The 27,116-nt window shown below is 50.0% G+C and overlaps 1 protein-coding gene across 9 annotated transcripts in view; it reads right to left on the reverse strand.

Annotated features, from left to right (window-relative positions):
* The window catches only part of pknox2 (pbx/knotted 1 homeobox 2), a 464,550-nt gene that overhangs the window by 4,066 nt on the left and 433,368 nt on the right, over positions 1–27,116 (reverse strand). For all 9 annotated transcript variants that reach the window (XM_085968080.1, XM_085968086.1, XM_085968078.1 and 6 more), the window contains 2 exons: positions 19,137–19,213; positions 442–617 (listed from right to left, as the gene is read on the reverse strand). In XM_085968080.1, coding sequence (XP_085824206.1) covers positions 442–617; positions 19,137–19,213 — 253 coding nt within the window. The remainder of the gene's footprint in view (positions 1–441; positions 618–19,136; positions 19,214–27,116) is intronic.

Below are 27,116 nucleotides of genomic sequence, written 5' to 3' on the forward strand. Positions count from 1 at the left end.
GAGAGAGACGGGGGGGGAGAGAGAGAGACGGGGGGCGGGGAGAGACACGGGGAGCAGAGAGACGGGGGGCAGAGAGACGGGGGGCAGAGAGACGGGGGGCAGAGAGACGGGGGCAGAGAGACGGGGGGCAGAGAGACGGGGGGGCAGAGAGACGGGAGGCAGAGAGACGGGGGGCAGAGAGACGGGGGGCAGAGAGACGGGGGGCAGAGAGACGGGGGGCAGAGAGACGGGGGGCAGAGAGACGGGGGGCAGAGAGACGGGGGGCAGAGAGACGGGAGGCAGAGAGACGGGAGGCAGAGAGACGGGGGGCAGACAGACGCGGGGAGAGACACACAGACTGCTGGTGTCCCAGTTTATCAGATAGAGAGAGGGCTGCAGAGTATCATGCACTGAGATACTGAGGCTGGCTGTGTATGAGGTGAGTGCCCAGCGCACACTTACTGTCCGGGTTGCTGGGATTCCCTCCTTGCTGCTGTAGCACCCCCGCTGCGATCGAGTCAGGCCAGAAGCGCTGAGTCGGCCGGTGTTGGGATTTGATTTTCTTGGCTTTTGGAGCTGGGTCAGGATTACTGGCATCGAGCATCGGCTGCAGAATACGCCGCCTGGCATTGATAAACCTGGCGTGAGACAGACCGGGATTAGAACAAAGCTCGAACTGCACCAGAGGGAGCAGAGTATCCCTCCTCACAGACAATAGTTTTCTCTAAGAACAAGGTTCAATAGCATTAAGTTCATGCACTTGGACTGCACCGCCCAGCTTCAAGATGTCTACCACTAGGAAGGACAAGAGCAGCAATATCATGGGAATGCCACAACCTTCAACTTCTCCTCCAAGCTATACGCTATCCTGACAGACATTTATCACCGCTCTCTCATTGTCACTGGCCAGAATCCTGCAATTCTCGATCCAACATCACTGTGGAAGCACCACCACCAGCAAAAGTGACCATGAAGCTGTCAGATTGCCGTAAAAACCCAACTGGTTCACTAATGTCCTTTAGGGAAGGAAGCCTGCCGTTCTTACCTGGTCTGGGCCTATATGTGACTCCAGTCCCACACCAACGTGGTTGACTCTTAACTGCCCTCTGAAGTGGGCCGAGCAAGACACTCAAACTGCTTGTGGTTCGAGAAGAAGGCCCACCACCACCCCCTCAGGGCATTGACCCTCTCCCCAACACTGATCCTATCGCACAGAGTACGGGGGTCGGGGCTGTGAATGAATCAAGCAGCTACAGCTCACTCGGCCTCACCCAATGTGAACACGGTGATCCTGGTAAGGGGGCAGATCTGCTGGGAAGCATTTTTTTTGAATGCTCTATTTTCAAAGGTTGCTGGCCCCTTCGTTAGCCAAGTCAGTCTCATCCTTTTCCCTCCCCTCCCCCACTTCTCTTTAGACGGTGACTCTCTCCGAGGGTACAGTTCCACATGCAGCCACCGGGGGTGGCATTTCGCTTGAGTGGCCATTCATCACTATACAGACCGTCAGCTCCAGGGGCTATTTTTTCCATGGGGGACATCACAGACGAGACCACTTAACTCATGCCCATATAATTACACTCTCCAACAGCGGTCACTGGGTGGGGACCATGAGCAGCAACTCAGACTAATATTTCTCCTTCTTAGCCCAGGAACGCTGGGGGTGACTGTAACACTCCTACTACCGGCTTTACCGATCAAATAGCCCCTTTAACTTAGAAAGAGGTCCCAAGGTGCTTTTCGCAGGTGTAAGGAAAGAAAATGGATGCCTGGCTTGGTCGAAGAGGCGGTTTTTAAGGGGGGGGGTGTCTTAAAGGAGGAGAGGGAAGTGGAGAGGCTCGTTAACAAAATTGAAGCCCATGGGATTAAAGGGGCAGTAGCAGCATGGATACAAAATTGGCGACGGGATAGAAAACAGAGAGTTGTGGTGAATGGCTGCTTTTCAGACTGGAGGCAGGTATAGAGTGGAGTTCCCCAGGGTTCAGTACTAGAACCACTGCGGTTTTTGACATACATTAATGACTTGGATTTGGGGGTACAGGGCACAATTTCAAAATTTGCAGATGACACGAAACTTGGAAGTGTAGTAAACAGTGAGGCAGATAGTAATAGACTTCAAGAGGACACAGGCAGGCTGGTGAAATGGGTGGGCACATGGCAGATGAAATTCAACACAGAAAAGTGAGGTGATACATTTTGGTTGAAAGAATGAGGAGAGACAATACATGCTAAGTTGAAAATTTTGAAGGGGGTGCAAGAACAGAGCGACCTGGGGGTGCTTGTGCACAAATCTTTGAAGGTGGCAGGACAGGTTAACAAAGTAGTTAATAAAGCATATGGGATCCTGGGCTTTATAAATAGAGGTATAGAGCACAAAAGCCAGGAAGAGATGTTGAACCTTTATAAAGCACTAGTTCGGCCCCAGCTGGAGTATTGTGTCCAATTCTGGGCACCACAATTTAGGAAGGACGTGAAGGCATTGGAGAGAGTACAGAAGAGATTTACTAGAATGGTTCCAGGGATGAGGGTAGACAAGAGAAGCTGGGGTTGTTCTCCTTAGAACAGAGAAGGCTAAGAGGAGATTTGACAGAGGAGTTTAAAATCATGACCGGTTTCGCTAAATTAAATAAAGAGAAACTGTCTCCAATGGCTGATGGGTCGGTAACCAGAGGGCACAGATTTAAGGTGATTGGCAAAAGAACCAGAAGCGACAGGAGGAAAAACATTTTTACGCAGCGAGTGGTTAGGATTTGGAATGCACTGCCGGATAGGGCGGTGGATACAGATTCAATAGTAGCCTTCAAAAGGAATTGGATAAATACTTGAAGGAGAAAAAATTGCAGGGATATGGGGAAAAGAGCAGGGGAGTGGGATTAACTGGATTGCTCTTCGAAAGAGCCGGCGCAGACTCGATGGGCCGAATGGACTCCTTCTGTGCTGTACTATTCTATGATTCTAGGTGGAGGGATTTAGGGATTGAATTCCAGAGCGTGGGTCCAAGACAGCTGAAGCCACGCCGGCCAACGGGGTATTAGCTAACTGAGTACAGACCCGGCATTTAATCGGAGAGCATCCTGATCCGTATGGCTCAGTATCAGAGCACAGGGTGCATTCACTCACTTAGCGATTGGGACAGGCTGAAAAAAAGGTCTCGTTTAAAGGAGTGCTCAACTAGTGGTGTGATGATGGGACCCAGGTTTCATTGCCCCATAACATTGATTTCCCAAGCTCTGCAGGAAAGAAGTCCTGCCTCAGGCTACTGTTACTCAGTGCCGGTGAAAGGCTATAAACAGACCTACAAATATACCTGAGGAGGAAGCCGACAAATGGGTTGGGTTGAAATAAAGTTATTTCTGACTTTAATGCTGTAGTGAAATCTGCAACGGATGCTGGGCTCTGTAGTTGGCGGGAGGGGAGATTCACACTTTGACTACAATTCCCACAGTGACGCAACCTCGAACCAGCATCAAACTGGGCTCGGGCCTTTTTAATAGCTCCCTGTCGTCATGGCAATGGTCTGCTGCTGTCAAATTCAGCTGCTGCAGTAGTTTTACTTGAGCAAAAATAAAACATTGTAATTGTTAAAAACAAAAAGCATTAAAAAAAAATTTTAAATCTTGTACACGAGTACAATCTATTTGTAAAAGTGAAGGAGGTGGTTGGCGATAGCTGGAAGAACTGAGCTCCAACAGATTGAGTTGAGATTTTCTATGTATATTTATTGGGAGGGGAGCCGAGGGGGCAGCTCAGCGGTGCAGCGCCCTGGTGCGTCAACACCGAGCCACCCGCTGGACCATCGGACCGGGGGTGGGTGGCTGTGGGGAGGTCAAAGGCCAGAGAAAGTGAAAGAGCTGGTGAACGGGTTAAATCCCAGGTCACAATGCCTAACTCAAGGGCAATTTACAGAGAATGAGTGGAAATATAGAACAGTAGAATATTACTGCACTGTAGTAAACCATTCAGCCCATCGTGCCTGGGTGTTTCACTTGGTCCTGATCCCCTGCCCTTTCCCCATAGCCTTTTAGATTTTTATTTTTCGACTATTCATCCACTTTTTAAAAAAAATATATAAAGCTGTTACTAATTCTGCATTCCGTGTCCTAATAAGCCATTGTGTAAAACAATTGCTTCAAACCTCTAAATAGGATGTTGGCTGGTGAAAGATATGTAGGTCAGAAAAGATTTTTTTAATATATAGAAAGCAACACTTGCATTTCGATAGCACTTTTCACAACCTCAGGATGTCCCAAAGCGCTTTACAGCCAATTTTTTTTTTTAATTCATTCATGGGATGTGGGCGTTGCTGGCAAGGCCAGCATTTATTCCCATCCGTAGTTACCCTTGAGAAGGTGGTGGTGAGCCGTTTTCTTGAACCGCTGCAGTCCGTGTGGTGAAGGTGCTCCCACAGTGCTGTTAGGGAGGGGGTTCCAGGATTTTACCCAGCGACGATGAAGGAATGGCGATATACTTCTAAGTCAGGATGGTGTGTGACTTGGAGGGGAACTTGCAGGTAGTGATGTTCCCATGCGCCTGCTGTCCTTGTCCTTCTAGGTGGAAGAGGTCGCGGGTTTGGGAGGTGCTGGCGAAGAAGTCTTGGTGAGTTGCTGCAGTGCATCTTGTAGATGGTACACACTGCAGCCACGGTACGCCGGTGGTGGAGGGAGTGAATGTTTAAGATGATGGAAGGGGTGCCAATCAAGTGGGCTGCTTTGTCTTGGATGGTGTCAAGCTTCTTGAGTGTTGTTGGAGCTGCACTCATTCAAGCAAGTGGAGAGTATTCCATCACACTCCTGACTTGTGCCTTGTAGATGGTGGAAAGGCTTTGGGGAGTCAGGAGGTGAGACACTCGCTGCAGAATACCTAGCCTCTGACCTGCTCTTGTTGCCACAGTATTTATGTGGTTGGTCCAGTTAAATTTCTGGTCAATGGTGACCCCCAGGATGTTGATGGTGGGGGATTCGGTGATGGTAATGCCATTGAATGTCAAGAGGCGGTGGTTAGACTCTCGCTTGTTGGAGATAGTCATTGCCTAGCACTTGTGTGGCAAGGATGTTACCTGCCACTTATCAGCCCAAGCCTGAATGTCGTCCAGGTCTTGCTGCATGCGGGCATGGACTGCTCCATTATCTGAGGAGTTGCGAATGGCACTGAAAACTGTGCAGTCATCAGCGAACCTCCCCACTTCTGACCTTACGATGGAGGGAAGGTCATTAATGAAGCAGCTGAAGATGGTTGGGCCTAGGACACTGCCCTGAGGAACTCCTGCAGTGATGTCCTGGGGCTGTGATGATTGACCTTCAACCACCACAATCATCTTCCTTAGTGCTAGGTATGACTCCAGCCAGTGGAGACTTTTCCCCCCCGATTCCCATTGACTTCAGTTTCACTAGGGCTCCTTGATGCCACACTTGGTCAAATGCTGCAATGAAGTACTTTTGAAGTGTGTAATGTAGGAAACACGCCCCACAAACAGCAATGTGATAATCTGTTTTTAGTGATGTTGGCTGAGGAATAAATATTGGCCAGGATACCAGGGAGAACTCCCTTGCTCCTCTTCGAAATAGTGCCATGGGATCTTTTAAGTCCACCTGAGGACAGACAGGGTCTCGGTTTAATGTCTCTTCCAAAAGATGGCACCTCCGACAGTGCAGCACTCCGTCAGCGCTGCATTGGAGTATCAACATAGGTTTTTGTACTCAAGTCTCTGGAGTGGGGTTTGAACCCACGACCTTCTGACTCAGAGGTAGAGAGCAATCAGTGAGCCACAGCTGACACTAAAAAGTATATAACAAATTAAAATAAACTATTGCATCTATTGGCCATACAATGTGATTATTGATAAGATTTGGCACTTACAAATTGGCAAGTTAAAGGCCAGAACAGTTCAACCCAATTAGCATTTGAAGCTCGTGGCCTGGCACCTGCCCCCAGTGTTCTGCTTTGGTCAATGAAGCCAGCACAGGTTTTACCATAGCAAAATACTGCAGATGTTGGAAATCCGAAATAACAACAGAAAATGCTGGAAAAATTCAGCAAGTCAGGCAACATCCGTGGAGAGAAATTTGAGTTGACGTTTCGGGTTTGACCCTTCTTCAAAACTGGAGAGAAAAGGAACTAGATCGAAGGCAGGGCTGCGATCGGACAAAAGAATAAAAGAACCAAAAGAAGTAAAAGAGATTAGAAGCTAGACGAGATGGTAATAGGCTGTGATTAGGTGTAAAGTGTACTGGCAGGGCAAAAGATAGCTGCCAGGTGTGAGAGAGAAACAAAAGGAAAGGGGGGGGGGGGGGGGGAAAGGAAAGGAGTGGAAAAATATGAGTGAAAATGAAATAGGGGCCGAGGTTATGATCTGAAATTGTTGAACTCGATATTGAGACCGGAAGGCTGCAGACTGCCTAATCGGAAGATGAGGTGCTGTTCCTCGAGTTTACGTTGAGCTTCCGTGGAACAGTACAAGAGGCCAAGGACGGTGAGGTCCGAGTGGGAATGGAGCGGTGAATTGAAATGACAGGCGACCGGAAGCTCGGGGTCACCCTTACGGACTGAACGGAGGTGTTCCGCAAAGCGGTCACCCAATCTGCGTTTGGTCTCCCCAATGTTGACGATGCGGTCTCCTCTACATTGGGGAGACCAAACGCAGATTGGGTGACCGCTTTGCGGAACACCTCCGTTCAGTCCGTAAGGGTGACCCCGAGCTTCCGGTCGCCTGTCATTTCAATTCACCGCTCCATTCCCACTCGGACCTCACCGTCCTTGGCCTCTTGTACTGTTCCATGGAAGCTCAACGTAAACTCGAGGAACAGCACCTCATCTTCCGATTAGGCAGTCTGCAGCCTTCCGGTCTCAATATCGAGTTCAACAATTTCAGATCATAACCTCGGCCCCTATTTCATTTTCACTCATATTTTTCCACTCCTTTCCTTTCCCCCCCCCCCCCTTTCCTTTTGTTTCTCTCTCACACCTGGCAGCTATCTTTTGCCCTGCCAGTACACTTTACACCTAATCACAGCCTATTACCATCTCGTCTAGCTTCTAATCTCTTTTACTTCTTTTGGTTCTTTTATTCTTTTGTCCGATCGCAGCCCTGCCTTCGATCTAGTTCCTTTTCTCTCCAGTTTTGAAGAAGGGTCAAACCCGAAACGTCAACTCAAATTTCTCTCCACGGATGTTGCCTGACTTGCTGAGTTTTTCCAGCATTTTCTGTTGTTATTACAGGTTTTACCATCTCCTGCCTGGTGGTGGAAGCACTGCACTGTAACACAAGACTGGCCATGTCAGTCAGTGCTTTATGCTGCTCGTTTAATGACACCCCACGGACACAAGAGTTTTACAGGAATTTTCCAGAAAGTTCTCAGAAACAGTGAAGCGCTTTTTGTTTGAAAAAGCTGGAAAAGCACTTACTGATCCCAATTCCATCTTCTCAAACCGATTATCTCTGTAAAGTTATTGAAATAAAGAATGGGGAGACAAAAAAAAACTGAGGGCCTTTTAATACAGCCACAGGCTAAATCGTTAAATAAATATTTCTGGAATTGGCATTTCACAATCACTGCAGTCTTGCAAAGCATCAGAAACTGCTAGTACAGAGTACGGCATTCCCGGTATAAAATCCACTGCAGACATGAGACACATCACCTGGATCCTGCAGTGTGACTTCAGTACTGTACCTGCTCTATTTTAAAAACAAATTGGTTTAATTGGTGTAATCACACTGCACTGTGTTTAATGGTATAAAGCACTGGCACTATGGTAATTACAGCGAGTGTCGGATTACCGTCACTGCTAACTTTCCACAGTAAGAGGTAAATATGCAGAAACGTTATCCCAGACAGAACAGAGAGCCAAATAATCCTGCCGTACGTTGTGCCCCAGCAGAATCTGTTCAAACACACAGCTCCCCTTTTGCTATACCCTGCTGTGTAGTATGTTCATTAAGAGAAGTACAAATTTGGCACTCCTAGCGCACCCTTCCACAGACACAGACAAGCCCCAGTCAATTCTGCGCTGTGACCTTTTCCTCACTATGAACTGGGTTGAGACTTTCCAAACACACTGCCAACAGACAAGGGAGGCTTTTATCCCATCAGTCTGGGGCTAGATTTCACCCTGATTGCTATTGGTGAAAGGACAGTTTCTAACCCACTGTGCAACTCACTCTACCAGTCACACAAGGCAACAAAGTGGGCCAATGGAGTTGAGGTACACGTCAGCCACGATCGAATCGAATGACGAAACAGGCTCGAGGGGCCGAATGACCGCCTCCCTATTCCCCTCGTCACTCCCCCCACCATCCCAGCTCCGATATTCCAAAGTGAACACCTCCATGGAAAACGGGTTCATGTAATACTTAATGCACCTCCACTCTTTGTGAGGAGGAGAGAGGAGATCACAGATATAAACCCATAGTCATTGGCTGCACTTTACTAGAGATTAGTGAAGGGGAGAAACTTAGAGGAGGAAAAATTCTAAATGATAAATTATAAAATGATGGGATTGACACCAGCCCCCATATAGCTTTCAGCTACAGGTATTAAAATATTGGTGAGAACATTTGTGATATGTTGGTTACAATCTTCCAAAGTTCCCTAGATTTTGGGATAGTACTGGAGGATTGGAAAGTAGCAAACATTCAAAGAAAGGAAGAGTGCACAAGCCAAGTAAACACAGACCAGTCAGTTCAAGGTCAGTAGTGGGAAGATTACTCCAATCAAGTGTCAGGGACAGAGGAAGTGAGCACTTGGAAAAGGAGAAGCTGATTAGGGAGTTGGCAGGTTTTGTGAAAGACAGGTCGTGTCTGACCTAAAACAGTTTTGTTACGAGCCACTGAGGAGATGGACACAGAACAATCCCATCAGACACGGGCTTTTCGCCAGACTTCTAGTAACGTTAAACCCAAGACCCTCTCAGGTGAACGCAAAAAACACCATGACACTCGAAGAAGAGCAAGGGAGTTCTCTCTGGGGTCCTGGCCAATAAAACAGATTATCTGGTCATTATCACATTGCTGTTTGTGGGATCTTGCTGTGCGCACATTGGCTGCCGCTTTTCCTACATTACAACAGTGACCACAGTTCAAAAGTACTTCATTGGCTGCAAAGCGCTTTGGGACATCCTGAGATCGTGAAAATGCAAGTTCTTCTTTCTTTTATTGAGACACAGTGGGAGCAGCTCCGGAGGAATTCCTGACCGTGGGCATTCAGGAGGTATTTGACAAAGTTCCATGCAGAGGCGGTCAGCTAAAACTGGTGTCCATGGATATAGAATCTGGGATGGATAGGAAATGAGTTTGAAGGTGGAACCGGAGTTGAGACAAAAGGAATATTCTCGCATTGGCCAAGAGTGACAAGTGTTGGCCCCCAACGGCCAATATGGGGGCCTCAGCTTTTCAACCTCAACATAAACGGGTTAGACTTGGAGAATATATCCAAGGCTGCAGGTGATGCTAAGCATAGTGCACTGTGAACAGAGCAGAATATTGAATATGGACATAAAGTGAGTGGCTGCAGCTTAATTTAATAGTGTGAGGTTGTACACTTTGGACATAAGAAGGATAGATAGGAATATCATCTAGATTGGGAATACAGTGGGGGCGGGCGGAGGGTACAGTGGGGGGCGGGAGGAGGGTACAGTGGGGGCGGGCGGAGGGTACAGTGGGGGGGAGGGTACAGCGGGGGGAGGGTACAGCGGGGGGGGAGGGGGGAGGGTACAGCGGGGGGGGAGGGCGGAGGGTACAGCGGGGGGGAGGGCGGAGGGTACAGCGGGGGGGAGGGCGGAGGGTACAGCGGGGGGGAGGGCGGAGGGTACAGCGGGGGGGAGGGCGGAGGGTACAGCGGGGGGGCGGGCGGAGGCTACAGCGGGGGGCGGGCGGAGGCTACAGCGGGGGGCGGGCGGAGGCTACAGCGGGGGGCGGGCGGAGGCTACAGCGGGGGGCGGGCGGAGGCTACAGCGGGGGGCGGGCGGAGGCTACAGCTGGGGGCGGGCGGAGGCTACAGCGGGGGGCGGGCGGAGGCTACAGCGGGGGGCGGGCGGAGGCTACAGCGGGGGGCGGGCGGAGGCTACAGCGGGGGGCGGGCGGAGGCTACAGCGGGGGGCGGGCGGAGGCTAAAGCGGGGGGCGGGCGGAGGCTGCAGCGGGGGGCGGGCGGAGGCTGCAGCGGGGGGCGGGCGGAGGGTGCAGCGGGGGGCGGGCGGAGGGTGCAGCGGGGGGCGGGCGGAGGGTGCAGCGGGGGGCGGGCGGAGGGTGCAGCGGGGGGCGGGCGGAGGGTGCAGCGGGGGGCGGGCGGAGGGTACAGCGGGGGGCGGGCGGAGGGTACAGCGGGGGGCGGGCGGAGGGTACAGCGGGGGGCGGGCGGAGGGTACAGCGGGGGGCGGGCGGAGGGTACAGCGGGGGGCGGGCGGAGGGTACAGCGGGGGGGCGGGCGGAGGGTACAGCGGGGGCGGGCGGAGGCTACAGCGGGGGGCGGGCGGAGGCTACAGCGGGGGGCGGGCGGAGGCTACAGCGGGGGGCGGGCGGAGGCTACAGCGGGGGGCGGGCGGAGGCTACAGCGGGGGGCGGGCGGAGGCTACAGCGGGGGGCGGGCGGAGGCTACAGCGGGGGGCGGGCGGAGGCTACAGCGGGGGGCGGGCGGAGGCTACAGCGGGGGGCGGGCGGAGGCTACAGCGGGGGGCGGGCGGAGGCTACAGCGGGGGGCGGGCGGAGGCTACAGCGGGGGGCGGGCGGAGGCTACAGCGGGGGGCGGGCGGAGGCTACAGCGGGGGGCGGGCGGAGGCTACAGCGGGGGGCGGGCGGAGGCTACAGCGGGGGGCGGGCGGAGGCTACAGCGGGGGGCGGGCGGAGGCTACAGCGGGGGGCGGGCGGAGGCTACAGCGGGGGGCGGGCGGAGGCTACAGCGGGGGGCGGGCGGAGGGTACAGCGGGGGGCGGGCGGAGGGTACAGCGGGGGGCGGGCGGAGGGTACAGCGGGGGGCGGGCGGAGGGTACAGCGGGGGGCGGGCGGAGGGTACAGCGGGGGGCGGGCGGAGGGTACAGCGGGGGGCGGGCGGAGGGTACAGCGGGGGGCGGGCGGAGGGTACAGCGGGGGGCGGGCGGAGGGTACAGCGGGGGGCGGGCGGAGGGTACAGCGGGGGGCGGGCGGAGGGTACAGCGGGGGGCGGGCGGAGGGTACAGCGGGGGGGCGGGCGGAGGGTACAGCGGGGGGGCGGGCGGAGGGTACAGCGGGGGGGCGGGCGGAGGGTACAGCGGGGGGCGGGCGGAGGGTACAGCGGGGGGCGGGCGGAGGGTACAGCGGGGGGCGGGCGGAGGGTACAGCGGGGGGCGGGCGGAGGGTACAGCGGGGGGCGGGCGGAGGGTACAGCGGGGGGCGGGCGGAGGGTACAGCGGGGGGCGGGCGGAGGGTACAGCGGGGGGCGGGCGGAGGGTACAGCGGGGGGCGGGCGGAGGGTACAGCGGGGGGCGGGCGGAGGGTACAGCGGGGGGCGGGCGGAGGGTACAGCGGGGGGCGGGCGGAGGGTACAGCGGGGGGCGGGCGGAGGGTACAGCGGGGGGCGGGCGGAGGGTACAGCGGGGGGCGGGCGGAGGGTACAGCGGGGGGCGGGCGGAGGGTACAGCGGGGGGCGGGCGGAGGGTACAGCGGGGGGCGGGCGGAGGGTACAGCGGGGGGGCGGGCGGAGGGTACAGCGGGGGGCGGGCGGAGGGTACAGTGGGGGGTGGGCGGAGGGTACAGTGAGGCGGTGAAACTGCAGCAACAACATAATAGAGCTTCATGATACAAGAGCACCACCATCACCTCCCAGTTCCCCTGCAAGTTAAACAGCCTCCTAACTTAGTCACGTTACCACTCGTAGCATCAGCTGCGTCCCGAGAATAAATGGAAACTGTACACTGGGAGCAATGTTCCCTCTAATTGCTTTTTGGTGCGCAGTCCCTTTAACTGGCTGCGCGGCCCATACAAATGTTAGTGTGTGCGCGGTTTCTTCCATTGAAAAGCCGGTGAACAGCGTGCGCGAGGCCTCCAGACCACTGCGCGGGGCCTCGCAGCTTAGTGGGAACGTTGGTTGGGAGTGTCCACGAATCAGGGTGACAAAAGCCCGCTAATTGTGGATACTGCTAACAGGCAGTCACCTTCCGATCGGGGGTTACTGCGGGAACACAGATTTACTGGCTGGGCTGGTGATTCTGAGATCAGGGGTTACCGCGAGAGCATTCCTGCATTGGGGTAGCTGCTGAAATGCCTGCGGCCTGGACATCCCATGTCTGCAGAACATTCTGAACAAAGTTTTTTTTTTGCTTAAAAGATATCTGAAATCATTTCCGCTTTAGTCCTTCGCTGTGCCAACCACTTTCAGTGCACTGTGTGGGTTGGAGCTAACCGCAGTGCTCAGCTTAATCCGACTGTAAAGTGTCCCTTTGTTTCTGCCTCCCTCCCACCTCCCTAAGTCTATCTGTTCCACTTCACCATAATGCTACGGCTAAAAGCACGCATAATGGGTGAATTCTTCCAAGGAGATAGGGCCTGCTGTGCCTCTGACTCTCTGCTCAGTGAACAGCTGAACTGTTGCAGGCCCTCACACAAGGCTTGCTTTGTCTGTCGCTCTCCTTTTAACCCCAGGCGGTGTTGGAAGGATGCCCGAAGCCAGGTTGGCAGGAGCATGTTCAATAAGCTTTCTGTCAAAATTGTTCACGTTCCGTTACAAGCAGAACCGCTTTTAACTCCTTGCGTGGTTACGAGTGCAAGGCAGTGCCACGATGGAGCGTCGTGGTCATGCAACAGTGTAAGGCGAGGGGGCGTGGCCGGATGATGAGCATCATCACAAAGGTAGAGTGGCGGGATGAGGATATGCACCTGCGGCGTCCCATGCGATTATGTTTCAGGATCTTGCCCGCGCAGTCACGGGAAGGACCCCAAAGTTGGGCCTGATAGCAGAGCACAGGAAAAGTATTTCAACTCTATCAACATCTCATGTTCCAGTGTCGTGTGGCTCTCGCAGGGACTGCATGGTGGGCAGCTGCGGGCGAATAGCCTATGATTATGCATCTATGGAAACATAGGAACAGGAGGAGGCCATTCAGCCCCTCGAGTCTGTACTGTTCCGCCATTCAATCAGATCGTGGCTGATCTGTACCTCAACTCCATTTACCTGCCTTTGCTCCATCTCCCTTGAGACCCTTACCTAACAAAATCCATCATTCTCAGTCTTCAAAGCTTCAAGACCCACAATCTTTTGGAGGAGAGAATTCTAGATTTCCACTGCCCTTTGTGTGAAAAAGTAGTTCCTGATTTCACCCCTGAATGGACTGGTGCTAATTTTAAGATTATCCCCTCATGTTTCTCTGTATCTAATTTCTCTGTATCTACCCTATCAAATCACTTTATCCTTTTAAACACCTCAATTTGATCAGCTCTCTAAACTTAAGGAAATACAAACCAAGTTTATGCAACCTCTCCTCATAATTTAACCCTTTTAGCCCCAGTATCACTCCGGTGAATCTCTGCTGCACCCCCTGTAAGACTAATATTCCTTTCCTGAGACGTGGTGCCTAAAACAGAAATGGAACGCAGTGCTCCAAATGGGGTTTGACCCGGGCTCTGTACAAATATAGCCTCACTTCCTCCTGCGTAGTATTCCAGCTCCCTCGAGATAAAGGCCAACATTGCATTAGTCTTTTTGATTGCTGTTTTGTACCTGTGCACTAGTTTCGCCATTAAATTAACATTCTCCATTCATGTGCCTCTACTCACTAGAGTGTAGAATCGGCCTCAGTTCCAGGGCGGTCGGTGACTGGGGAACACTATACAGCACGAAAAAATCTGGAAAAGTGTCGTCTTCTTTTAATGGGTGGGAGAGAAGAGGGAGCCACTGAACTGATCTGTGGCACATCAGACTCTAGCCTGGGGAATATGCTGAGTTACAGCCAACGCTAAACTCTGCTTCATTTTTATCTGGAGGAGAAGAGAGATTTTTTTTGTAACAGAGTCCTGCAGCCACCTGGAGGAGAGAGGCGAGAAAGATCAACCCAGGACACTGTTACGTTGCTCCTAGTATCTGGCTGAAGACCAGGGCTGGTATTGAGCAGCAGGGATTTGGCCAAAGGGCTGCATGCAGAAAATGGTTATTTGTTCTTCGGTGAGGTTGACGTAAAGGCAAAAACCCGAAACGAACCAAACCGCATTATTTCATCCTGGTCTGACCTAAACTGCTGGGAAATACTGCGTGCCAACCAGGAAGGGACAAGCACCAGGCTTAGGAAAATTACTGTTGCCGTATGAGAATAGAGATAAGAAGAATGCCTCGGCCCCCGATAATATTTAGCTAGCCTGCACAGACACCCGTGCTCCGACGGTTAGCTCAGCTCCCCAGGATCCTGACGTGTAGCTCAGTTCCCCAGGACCCCGATGTGTAGCTCAGTTCCCCAGGATCCTGACGTGTAGCTCAGTTCCCCAGGACTCCGACGTGTAGCTCAGCTCCCCAGGACTCCGACGTGTAGCTCAGTTCCCCAGGACTCCGACGTGTAGCTCAGTTCCCCAGGATCCTGACGTGTAGCTCAGTTCCCCAGGACCCCGACGTGTAGCTCAGTTCCCCAGGACTCCGACGTGTAGCTCAGTTCCCCAGGATCCTGACGTGTAGCTCAGTTCCCCAGGACCCCGACGTGTAGCTCAGTTCCCCAGGACTCCGACGTGTAGCTCAGTTCCCCAGGATCCTGACGTGTAGCTCAGTTCCCCAGGACCCCGACGTGTAGCTCAGTTCCCCAGGACTCCGACGTGTAGCTCAGTTCCCCAGGATCCTGACGTGTAGCTCAGTTCCCCAGGACTCCGACGTGTAGCTCAGTTTCCCAGGACTCCGACGTGTAGCTCAGCTCCCCAGGACCACGACGTGTAGCTCAGTTCCCCAGGACTCCGACGTGTAGCTCAGTTCCCCAGGACCACGACGTGTAGCTCAGTTCCCCAGGATCCTGATGTGTAGCTCAGTTCCCCAGGACCCCGACGTGTAGCTCAGTTCCCCAGGATCCTGATGTGTAGCTCAGTTCCCCAGGATCCTGATGTGTAGCTCAGTTCCCCAGGACCCCGATGTGTAGCTCAGCTCCCCAGGATCCTGATGTGTAGCTCAGTTCCCCAGGATCCTGATGTGTAGCTCAGTTCCCCAGGACCACGACGTGTAGCTCAGTTCCCCAGGATCCTGATGTGTAGCTCAGTTCCCCAGGATCCTGATGTGTAGCTCAGTTCCCCAGGACCACGACGTGTAGCTCAGTTCCCCAGGATCCTGATGTGTAGCTCAGCTCCCCAGGATCCTGATGTGTAGCTCAGTTCCCCAGGATCCTGATGTGCCGCTCAGCTCCCCAGGACTCCGACGTGTAGCTCAGTTCCCCAGGATCCTGACGTGCAGCTCAGCTCCCCAGGATCCTGATGTGCCACTCAGCTCCCCAGGACTCCGACGTGTAGCTCAGCTCCCCAGGACCCCGATGTGCCGCTCAGCTCCCCAGGATCCTGATGTGCCACTCAGCTCCCCAGGACTCCGACGTGTAGCTCAGCTCCCCAGGACCCCGATGTGCCGCTCAGCTCCCCAGGATCCTGATGTGCCGCTCAGCTCCCCAGGATCCTGATGTGCCGCTCAGCTCCCCAGGATCCTGATGTGCCGCTCAGCTCCCCAGGACTCCGACGTGTAGCTCAGCTCCCCAGGATCCTGATGTGCCGCTCAGCTCCCCAGGACTCCGACGTGTAGCTCAGTTCCCCAGGATCCTGACGTGTAGCTCAGCTCCCCAGGACCCCGACGTGCCGCTCAGCTCCCCAGGATCCTGATGTGCCGCTCAGCTCCCCAGGATCCTGGTGTGCCGCTCAGCTCCCCAGGATCCTGATGTGCCGCTCAGCTCCCCAGGATCCTGATGTGCCGCTCAGTTCCCCAGGATCCTGATGTGCCGCTCAGTTCCCCAGGATCCTGATGTGCCGCTCAGTTCCCCAGGATCCTGATGTGCCGCTCAGCTCCCCAGGATCCTGATGTGCCGCTCAGTTCCCCAGCACGCCGATGTGCCGCTCAGTTCCCCAGGACTCTAATGTGCTTCCTGCTCAAGTCCCTCACATGACACTCAGTTCCCCAGGCCCTCGTTCAACTGCTCAGGTTGCCCCATCCCCCACCCCACCATTTTGCAACCTTTGACCTAGCTTTTATCATCAGCTTCTTTTACTATTTACGTGAATTGTGAACCAAATAAGGTCTAGGTCGGCTGGCAAAGCCGAAGAGCAGTCAGTAAGCGGGGGGGAGGGGGGAGATTCCAGAGGGACATTAGTTTTCTCCTTCTCTCTTTACTTTGAAGAACCACTTCTGTAAGAAGCTCTTCTTCTATACTACCCTAGGCTTCCTGTTGCTGTGGGGCCTGCCCCATTTATACAGCAACATGGATCCCTCAATATCAAAGCAATAAGCTGCTGTGTTTGTATGGTCAGTTGTAAATTTATGTCTCTTTTGATCTACAGGACCTTCCCTATACACGTAGATATGAAATTCCTTTAAACCATTTTTTTTAAATGCTCATCGGCAAAGAGAGTGTTCAACAGAGTTATTCCAAAGACTCTAAACCTTATTTCCCTTTTTCTAAACAGTGTTTAAAATATTTTCCACTTTGGTACCAGGAATGAGGGACTTGTGTTATGTGGATAGACTGGAGAAGCTGGGATTGTTCTCCTTAGAGCGGAGAAGGTTAAGGAGAGATTTAATTGAGGTGTTTTGATAGAGTAAAGAAGGAGAAACTGTTTCCACTGGCAGAAGGGTCAAGAGGACACAGATTTAAGATAATTGGCAAAAGAACTGGGGCAGCGGGTAGATTTTTTTCCCCCCCAGAGAGTTGTTATCATAGAAAGTTACAGCACGGAAGGAGGCCATTTCAGCCCATCATGTCCGCGCCAGCCAACAAAGAGCGATCCAGCTTAATCCCACTTCCCAGCTCTTGGTCCGTAGCCCTGCAGGTTACAGCGTCCCAAGTGCACATCCAAGTACTTTTTAAATGTGGTGAGGGTTCCTGCCTCTACCACCCTTTCAGGCAGTGAGTTCCAGACCCCCACAACCCTCTGGGTGAAGAAATTTCCCCTCAAATCCCCTCTAAACCTTCCACCAATTACTTTAAATCTGTGCCCCCTGGTTTTTGACCCCTCTGCTTAGGGAAATAGGTCCTTTCTATCCATTTTATCTATGCCCCTCATAATTTTATACACCTCAATAAGGTCTCCCCTCAGCCTCCTTTGTTCTAAGAAAAGCAAACGCAGCCTATCCAGTCTTTCCTCATAGCTAAGATTCTCTACTCCTGGCAACATCCTTGTAAATCTCCACTGTACCCTCTTTAGTGCAATCACATCTTTCCTGTAATGTGGTGACCAGAACTGCACGCAGTACTCTAGCTGAGGCCTAACTAGTGTTTTATACAGTCGAAGCATAACCCCCCTGCTCTTGTATTCTATGCCACGGCTAATAAAGGCAAGCATTCCGTATGCCTTCTTAACCACCTTATCTACCTGGCCTGCTACCTTCAGGGATCTGTGGACATGCACTCCAAGGTCCCTTTGTTCCTCTACACTACTCAGTGTCCTACCATTTAATGTGTATTCCCTTTCCTTGTTAGACCTCCCCAAATGCATTACCTCACACTTCTCCGAATTGAATTCCATTTGCCACTGTTCTGCCCATCTGACCAATTTATTGATATCTTCCTGCAGTCTACAGCTTCCTTCTTCAGTATCAACCACATGATCTGGCATGCACTGCCTGAAGCAGGTTCAATAGTAATTTTCAAAAGGGAACTGGATAAATACTTGATGGGAAAAGACCTGCAGGGCTAGGGGGAAAGAGCGGGGGAGTGGGACTTAGTGGATAGCTCTTTCAAAGAGCCAGCATAGGCACGATGGGCCAAATGGCCTCCTTCGGTCCTGCAAGATTCTTTCTTTTAAGCTTCTCCCCAACTAAAAGTAATTTACAACCTCCATTTGAAGTTTAATTTAAACGGACAGAAATCGGGCGGGTTGTGTAACGGGCACATTATCCTCCGTGCCCAATATTGAGACGTCTGCTCCAGGCGTGACCTCCTCTGGCGGGAACGCAGAGGCCGAAGATTAGCCTTAAATTCCCAGAAACAGTTCACCTGCTGTTACTAAGGAAACCGCTTTAAAATTAAACACAGCTTGTAAGTTTTAATTAATATTATATACTTGTCTTAACACAATGGAGGAGATGAGATATTCAAACCCTACTCAGTGTACACTGGGTGCATCCCTAATTATCACATTAAAAAGTATTTCTGATGTATTCATTTAAGGTGGACCAAGACTTGGAGGGTACAAGGGTTCTATCAATCAGAGAAAGGAGAGCAGAAGCCCCATATAATAAATTCCACCGTAATCACTGGATTTCCCTACAAGCTAAGCAACCTGCAGCCATGTTACTTAGCTGGCTCCACATTACACTTGGAACACAGAAGGTTAAGAGGTGACCTAATAGAGATTTTCAAGAGATGAGAGGTTTTGATAGAGTAAATAGGGAAAAAATATTCCCTCCGGCGAGTGGGTCAATAACTAGAGATCATAGATTCAAAATCATTGGCAAAAGATCTGGAGGGGAGTTGAGGAGGAATTTTTTTCACTCGGAGTGGTCGGAATTGGGAATGCTTTACCTGAAAAGGTGGTGGAAGCTGATTCCATAAATAATTTTAAAACAGAGTTGGACAGGCACTTGAGGATGAGCAACTTACAGGGTTACGGACAAAAAGCGGGGGGGTGGGACTGAGCACGACTGCTCTTTCAAAGAGCCACCAGCACAGGCACGATGGGCCAAATGGCCTCCTTCTGTGCTGTACGTTTCTATGAATCTACACTCTTGTTCTCTTCATGGACGGTAGAACAGAACTCTTTAAAACTTAGTAATTAAAGTATTTAAGCCCGAGTCAACATACAAGGTCCTCAACTCGATCATGCCTGTGCAGAATCAGCCGATCTCAGCTGGGTCAGTGGGGATTGGTCCGATCAGATTACTAAACTTCTGCAGGCTTGAGTAACTGGCCAGGATTTGTCCCTCCTGAGCTCCCATACCTCACAGACACAGGCTCATTAAATTATGGAGGTAAAACAATGTACATTACTTCATCGATCCGTCCCCAACCTCTGCATAAATTTCAAAGAGCACTTACCAGTTGTTGACCTGTAAGAGCGTGAGGTTAGTTTGTCCAGCTATCTGTCTCTTTTCGTCCTCTGTTGGGTACGGATGCTACAGAGAAAAACACAACAGTTCCATCAGAACAGCTGCACCAATTTACGGGCCCAGCAGTTGCCAGTTCTCACAGAGAAACTCATCGCGGAGACAACACAGCTGCCCCAGGCTGCCCTGGGGGCATGTTACTCAAGTTGGCTCCAGTTTACGCTCTAGTCTAGCGTCCCTGAAGGAATCAAGGACTCTTTAAACTTAGCAATTAAAGTAATAAGCCTGAATCAACAGACCAGGAGGGGTTGAGATCCAATCTTGTCTGTGCAGTCATCTGATCAGTGGACCAGTGGTGAAGCTGCAATTTGACCTTAGTGCTCTTAGGCTAGAGGGAGACAGAGAGAGAGAGAGACAGCGCGAGCAAGAGAGTAAAAAAGGGTGAAAGAGAGTGAGAATGTGAATGAGTGTGAGTATGAGAGAATCTCACTCCTGATTGCTACCCTGCTGAATAGTTCATGCGTGTGGACATGACTGGGATCTGCTTTGATGTTACCTCCCCCATGTGACCAGCCTGTTGACATACACCATCGAGGCTCGCAGATGAAGAATGGCCGCGAAGGGTGGGGTACTGGAGGAACAAATCCCAACACCTTCAGGAGAGGTGGGGAGAAAATGGAAGAGGGCAAGAAAAACTATGGGGCAGAATCTGCTGAACAACGCACACCGTTATTAATGTGCAAATCGGCCAGCAACTTGTGGCGAGGAAGAGATACCTCGTGAATTGCGAATCGCCACAAGTTGCTGGATGATTTGCATCACTCTGTCGTTAGCTTCGAGGAAACGGCATCCCACGCTTAACCTATCCATGAATTTCAGGAAGTTGCTGCATTTGCATATTAACTGTCCATTAAACATGCCACTAAAATTAAGTGTAGTAATTAACAGCGAAAGTACCATTTTAACGATTCAATAATTGTTAATGACTAGTAATCAACCTCTCTGTCCTAGAAAATAAACAATTAAAAGTGAGAAGTCTCATTTCTTCAGGTTGTGAATTGTTGTTGGAGATTTTTAAAATAGAAATGTTTTAATTTTTAATTTGTTTTCTTACTTTTCCTTTCTGTCTCTTTTTTCTCGCTCTTAATCAAATCTTTCTTTCCCTCTCTTTATTTCTCTTTCTGTACCTGATTTGACATTGAATTCATCCACTCTGTTGTGGGTTCAAATCCCACTCCAGGGACTTGAGCACATAAAGCTCGGCTGACACTCCAGTGAAGTGCTGAGGGAGTGCTGCACTGTCGGAGGTGCCGTCTTTTGGATGAGATGTTAAACCGAGGCCCCGTCTGCTCTCTCAGGTGGACGTAAAAGATCCCAGGGCACTATTTCGAAGAAGAGCAGGGGAGTTATCCCCAGTGTCCTGGCCAATATTTATCCCACAACCAACATAACAAAAAAAACCAGATTATCTGGTCATTATCACATTGCTGTTTGTGGGACCTTGCTGTGCGCAAATTGGCTGCCGCGTTTCCCACATTACAACAGTGACGTCCCTTCAAAAGTGCTTCATTGGCTGTAAAGCGCTTTGAGACGTCCGGTGGTCATGAAAGGCGCTATATAAATGCAAGTCTATCTTTCTCTAATTCACCCTCCTCTAATCTCATTGTTAAGGAGATACACTGTTAGTCCTGTTGTTCACCAAGGTCGCAGATGCTGTTGCCCTCGCTGCGCTGTTATCAGCTCGCACTTCCAGCAACTTACAGGGCACAACATTTCGGAGCTGAAGGGTGCAGGAAAAAACCTAACTAACTGGGCACGCCAGGAGAGACCCCGTTCCAGCAAATTCCGGCCCAAAAAGTAACAAATCAGATAGCAAACAATGATTGTTCATTTTACCGATGCCACTCCTTCACACGCAGTAATTGTAAAGATCTGTTCGCAATTCAGCAATAGGCCACGATTTCCTGGTGTGACAGATCATTGTACAAGGTGAGAAACTGTTTCCTCCCGAATCTGAGCATAGCAGAGATTAATCACTGGAAATATTGAGCTAGATTTTGCTGTCAAAATAACAGTGAGGCTAAAGGCACTCTCCATTATTCATGCACAAATGGTACAGCAACTTCAGGTGAGGGACAGATACACGATTCAACACGGAAATCCAAAAGTTGCTGTCTGAGTTGTGCCGTTCTGCCATTAGCTTCGCAAAAACGGCTTCTTGCTATCTGCCTCACCATTGAAATGCATTGAATGGTGGAAAGTTGCTGTGTTTGTGAGGTAGATATGAGCTAAACTTGCCACAGAAAGTTGTCAAGTCATTTCAAGGCTAAGTACCCTTTTAACGGTGTGATAAGTGTTAATTATATCAATCAACCTCTCTGGCACTGAAAATTAACTATTACTAGAGTGGAGTCTCATTCCTTCAGGTTTTAATTGCTGTTGGGCGATTTTAAAAATGTAAAACATTTAAATTAAATTTTACTTTTACTTTTCCTTCCCGTCTCTTTTTTCTCTCTCTCAATGCAATCTTTCTTTCCCTCTCCTTATTTCTCTTTCTGTACCTGAGTTGACATTGAATTCACCCTCTCTAACTTACACTTCCTTCTCAGTCCTTGCGCTGTTTATTTCTCAATCCTTCAATCTGATTGGTTAAGGAGATACACAGTTGCTTGCATAGAAACATAGAAGATAGGAGCAGGAGTAGGCCATTCGGCCCCTCGAGCCTGCTCCACCATTCAATGCGATCATGGCTGATCATCCAAACTCAGTACCCGGTCCCTGCTTTCTCCCCATACCCCTTGATCCCTTTAGCCTTAAGAAATATATCCAACTCCTTCTTGAATATATTTAATGTATTGGCCTCTACTGCCTTCTGTGGTAGAGAATTCCACAGGTTCACCACTCTGGGTGAAGAAATTCCTCCTCATTTCTGTCCTAAATGGCCTACCCCTTATCCTTAGACTGTGACCCCTGGTTCTGGACTCCCCGACCATCGGGAACATCCTTCCTGCATCTAGTCTGTCTAGTCCTGTCAGAATTTTATAAGTTTCAATGAGATCCCCCCTCATTCTTCTACACTCCAGTGAGTACAAGCCCAATCGACCCAATCTCTCCTCATACGTCATTCCTGCCATCCCAGGTATCAGCCTGGCGAATCTTCGCTGAACTCCTTCCATGGCAAGAACATCCTTCCTCAGATAAGGTGACCAAAACTGCACACAATACTCAAGATGTGGTCTCACCAAGGCCCTGTACAACTGCAGCAAGGCATCCTTGTTCCTGTACTCAAACCCTCTCGCTACGAAGGCCAACATGTCATTTGCCTTCTTAACCGCCTGCTGCACCTGCATGCTTACCTTCAGCGACTGGTGCGCAAGGACACCCAGGTCTCGTTGCACTTCCCCTTCTCCCAATCTATTGCCATTCAGATAATAATCTGCCTTCCTGTTTTTGCCACCAAAGTGGATAACCTCACATTTATCCACATTATATTGCATCTGCCATGCTTCTGCCCAATCACCCAACCTGTCCAAATCATCCTGGAGTTTCTCGGCATTCTCCTCACAGCACACACGCCCACCCAGCTTTGTGTCGTCTGCAAATTTGGAGATATTACATTTAGTTCCCTTGTCTAGATCATTAATATATATTGTGAATAGCTGGGGCCCAAGGACCGATCCCTGCGGTACCCCACTAGTCACTGCTTGCCACTCGGAAAAAGAGCCGTTTATTGCCCTGTTCACTCAGGTCCCAGATACCGTTTCCTTCCCTGTGATGTTGTTATCAGCTCGCACTTTCAGCAGCTTGCCATGCAAAAAAAATGTAAATACCTAAATGTGCAAGGGCAAGTCGAACTGATGCCCTACAGCAAAATTTGGCTCAGGGCAGAGCAGCTCTTGAAGGAATCACAGATCTGAGCATTGGCTTCAGCAGTTGTGTCGCAGCCATATCTCCAACCCAGTCTCCCATCGAGAAGAGCCCCCTGCTTGGAAGTGACTTGTGTGCTAACTGTTAAGCACAGCTCACCAATAGAGCAAGAGTACCACACTCTCCTGGTACACAAATGGGCTGCTTGTTCGGTTGGTGGCACTTTCACCTCGGAGTCAGAGGTTGTGGGCTCAAGTTACAGTCTAGGACTTGAGCACATAATATAGACCGACACTTCAGTGCAGTATTGAGGGAGTACTGCATTGTTGGACGTGCCACCTTTCATACGAGCCATTAATTTACGGCTCCTTCTTCCTGTTTAGGCGGACAGAAATGATCCCATGACACTATTAAAAGACCTAATACTTCAAATTTAAAATGGTCATCATGTTTAAATCCCTTCATGGCCTCGCCCCTCCCTAACTCTAACAACACTCTTCCTCGAATTCTCCATTCTTTCAATAGAGATAATGACCAGATAATCTGTTTAATGGTGTTGGGTGAGGGGTAAATATTGGTCAGGACACTGGAAGAACTTCCCTGCTCTTATTTTAATAGTGCCATAGGATCTTTTCCATCTCATCAGAGTTTAACGTCTCTTCCATATTCCCTCAGTACTGCACTGAAGTGCCAGCCTAGGTTATGTGCTCAAATCTCTAGAGTGGGGCTTGAACCCATGACCTTCTGACTCAGAGCCTAGGGTGCTATCTTTAAGCAAACAAATATGATGGGGGTAATAGTTAATACTGGAGTAGGCTACAACAAAATACGTCAATAAACTTGTAGAATGGGCATGCAATTGGCAAATTAACTTAAATATAGATAACTGTGAGATGATACATTTTGGTAGGAGGATTAGAGGTTACATACTCCTTGGAAAATAAAAAGTCTAAATGGGGTAGAGGAGCAAAGGGATCTAGGGGTACAGATACACAAATCACTAAAAGTAGCAATGCAAGTTAACAAGGCCATAAAAATACAAACAAAGCACTGGGGTTCATTTCTAGTATCTGAAGGAAAGAAATTTGCAGGGCTACGGGGAAAGGGCGGGGAGTGGGGCTAGCTGAAGTGCTCTTGCAGAGAGCCAGCACGGGCTCAACGGGCCGAATGGCCTTCTTCTGTGCTGTAACCATTCTATGATTCTATAAGCTAAGGCTAACATCTGCCACAAAGTCCCACAGGTCACAAATAAACAATTAAAATACCAACATTCTGACCATCACTGTTAAATTAAAAACGAATGTTATGTTATCAAACTCACATAAATGTGCTTCCCACCCTGAAGCTAAGTTAGAGAGGTTTAAACATTTTCTACCAGTAAGGGAACAGACCTTTCCAAATCACTCAGCTGGAAACAGGCAAATCGAGTAGAGCAAGAACCACCAGAGGAAAGAGAAAAGGTTTCATCAGAGCTTCATCTGCCCAATAGCCATGGTCGGCGGGTCTCACATGACCTATAGGCCATTGTTTGGACACTGATGAGAAGGTTGCATTTTATTTTGACACTGATTAATTCCGATTTTAAATTTCTGGCGTGACGCTGAGGAACTCATTGCCGTGCATTATGGGAGACAGCAACAGGTCCCATGACAGGTTGACAGGATGGATTGTACAGACCATAAGGTAATAACTAGTTTGGTGGCTTACTAGTTACACTTCAGGCTTCACCTTCAGATGGCATGAGGCGACAGTCGGAACCGAGGGATTAACTGAGGCCCCAATGGAAGATTTCATTGGCTACAGCAATCAAAGAAATTTGCTGCATTGGTGCAGACTCAATAAATACCCAAACTCTGTTTGGAATCAATGGAGTAGCATCAGATTCACCAAAACCTCTCATCAGGGCTAGCTCTACAATGTTACATGGAGCTGGCACTAATTGGTGCATTCTTGTAGCTATCTTCCGTTGGTTCATCCCTGGCTCTGTTCAGTGTCCCCGTCTTACAAGGAGCTGGCTTTGATTAGCTCATGCTTGAGCTTGCCGCAGATTGGGGAGGTGGGGAATATTAATAATTTTGTTCCTTCCTTCATTTATCACACTTCTGAACACACCCGATCATTGGACAGTATCATGTGACTCTTATCAATGGCAGGCGTACGGGGGCTTGGTGAAGAGAACTGCGACCCAGTAGCCAATATCTCCAGATTGTTTTCAATTTGCTTGGAGTGTCTTTCAGTCAAACATTAAGGACGCACCCACTATACAAATCAGAACTGAGCAAATTTAATAACTTGTAATCAAATTAAAAATAAATTTGTTGTCAGGATCTAATTGTTAGCAAACATCCCTAGTTGTCCTCCACAGACACAGTAAAATGCTGAGCCCGATCTGCTTGGTGTCATAAATGTACAAATAGCACAGGAAACATAGAGTGTTAAAGGTATCTAATGCAGTACAAATTGCTTAGGCTCTTGTTTTCAATAGTGCATGGACAACATCATCATTAACCCCCTTCAGGGCCTCATTAGGATGTGCAGTCGAGCCTGCCCCACAAGCCACATGAAGTCTTCTAATTGCACGAATCAGTGTTAATTGGGGCCTGAAGTAATGTATAGGAGAATCTGTCAAGCAGCTCTCTAACCTCATACATCACTCGCCGTCAGGGCTCCAAGCCTTAAACTTCACCCTTCCGGGAACAAAAGACATACAAACTTTTAGCAAAGCAGATCATTCCATTGTCGTTTATCTTCCCAGATCGTGTCCCTTACAGTTGTTCTGCCAAGCATCATAAAATTCAAAGAGAATGCTTAAAAACACAGCACAGCAAGCCCTCGCCACAACACACAGATCTTGTGAGGAGAGGAGAGAGAGAAAGACACATAATGCAGCCCAGATAGGTTAATCTCCATTATTCATGAGATCATCCCTATTTCCAACAGCCAAGAAGTACTGCAGTGATGTGGCAAGCACTTCTCAATCGCTACAGTCTTCTGTTTTCTTCTTCATCCTCAGATGTGCCATTGACTTTATCCACCATGGATGGATGAAAGGCTTTCCCTGCAGCCTCCGGTCAGTAGTGCTGGAGCAGACTCTTAAACTGCTGTATCAGGGGACCATTTGTTTTCTGGCCATCTGCCTGTGTAGGCCAGCAATGCAAAAGAAAAAAAAGACTTCCATTTATATAGCGGTTTTCACAATCTCAGGACGTCCCAAACGCTTTATGGTCAATTAAGTACTTTTGAAGTGTAATAAAATAAAATATCATCCAGCATCCACAAACTAAAACTCATACCACATGATGCTTTATGTCTCCAACTGAGCTCATCCAATACAAAGTTCATCATAGACAAATCATGCTGCTTTCCTTGCAAATTTGAATCTTATTTACGTAGGAGAGTGACTGATGATGATGCGGTACATGTTATGGTGCAGGAGCAAGAGATTCAAGACACATAAACCATGATAACTTTTCCCATACAATGATCCTGCCCACATCGGACCTGAACTGTTGCGGCACAGGTACAACCTGGAACCTTTCAGATTTACAGGTTTATAGCAGTTGAATAGCTGAGAGTAGATGATATTGATTCTGAACTGTAACATGTCCATCTTTGAACCATTTTTGGTGTGTGATTTAGATGTTCTTCAGCAATCCTCAAACAATAATGCCCACTTTTGAAAAAGAAGGCAATTTGGCGCTCAAGTTTAACCCTTTTTGCCAATCTACACCTCTCCCATGGCCTGGTCCATCCCCTCAACCTTCAATACCTGCAATAAATTGGAATCTCAGCATTCGAGGGAAGTGTCCTAGGCCCAACCATCTTCAGCTGATTCATCAATGACCTTCCCTCCATCATAAGGTCAGAAGTGGAGATGTTCGCTGATGATTGCAGTGTTCAGTTCCATTCGCAACTCTCCAGATAATGAAGCAGTCCATGCCCGCATGCAGCAAGACCTGGACAACATTCAGGCTTGGGCTGATAAGTGACAAGTAACATTCATGCCACACAAGTGCCAGGCAATGACTATCTCCAACAAGAGAGAGTCTAACCACTGCCCCTTGACATTCAATGGCATTACCATCGCTGAACACCCCACCATCAA

The sequence above is a fragment of the Somniosus microcephalus genome, chromosome 26 (assembly GCF_052327205.1).
Source record: "Somniosus microcephalus isolate GS21.2 chromosome 26, FLI_Smic_1.0, whole genome shotgun sequence".
NCBI classification, from domain to species: domain Eukaryota; kingdom Metazoa; phylum Chordata; class Chondrichthyes; order Squaliformes; family Somniosidae; genus Somniosus; species Somniosus microcephalus.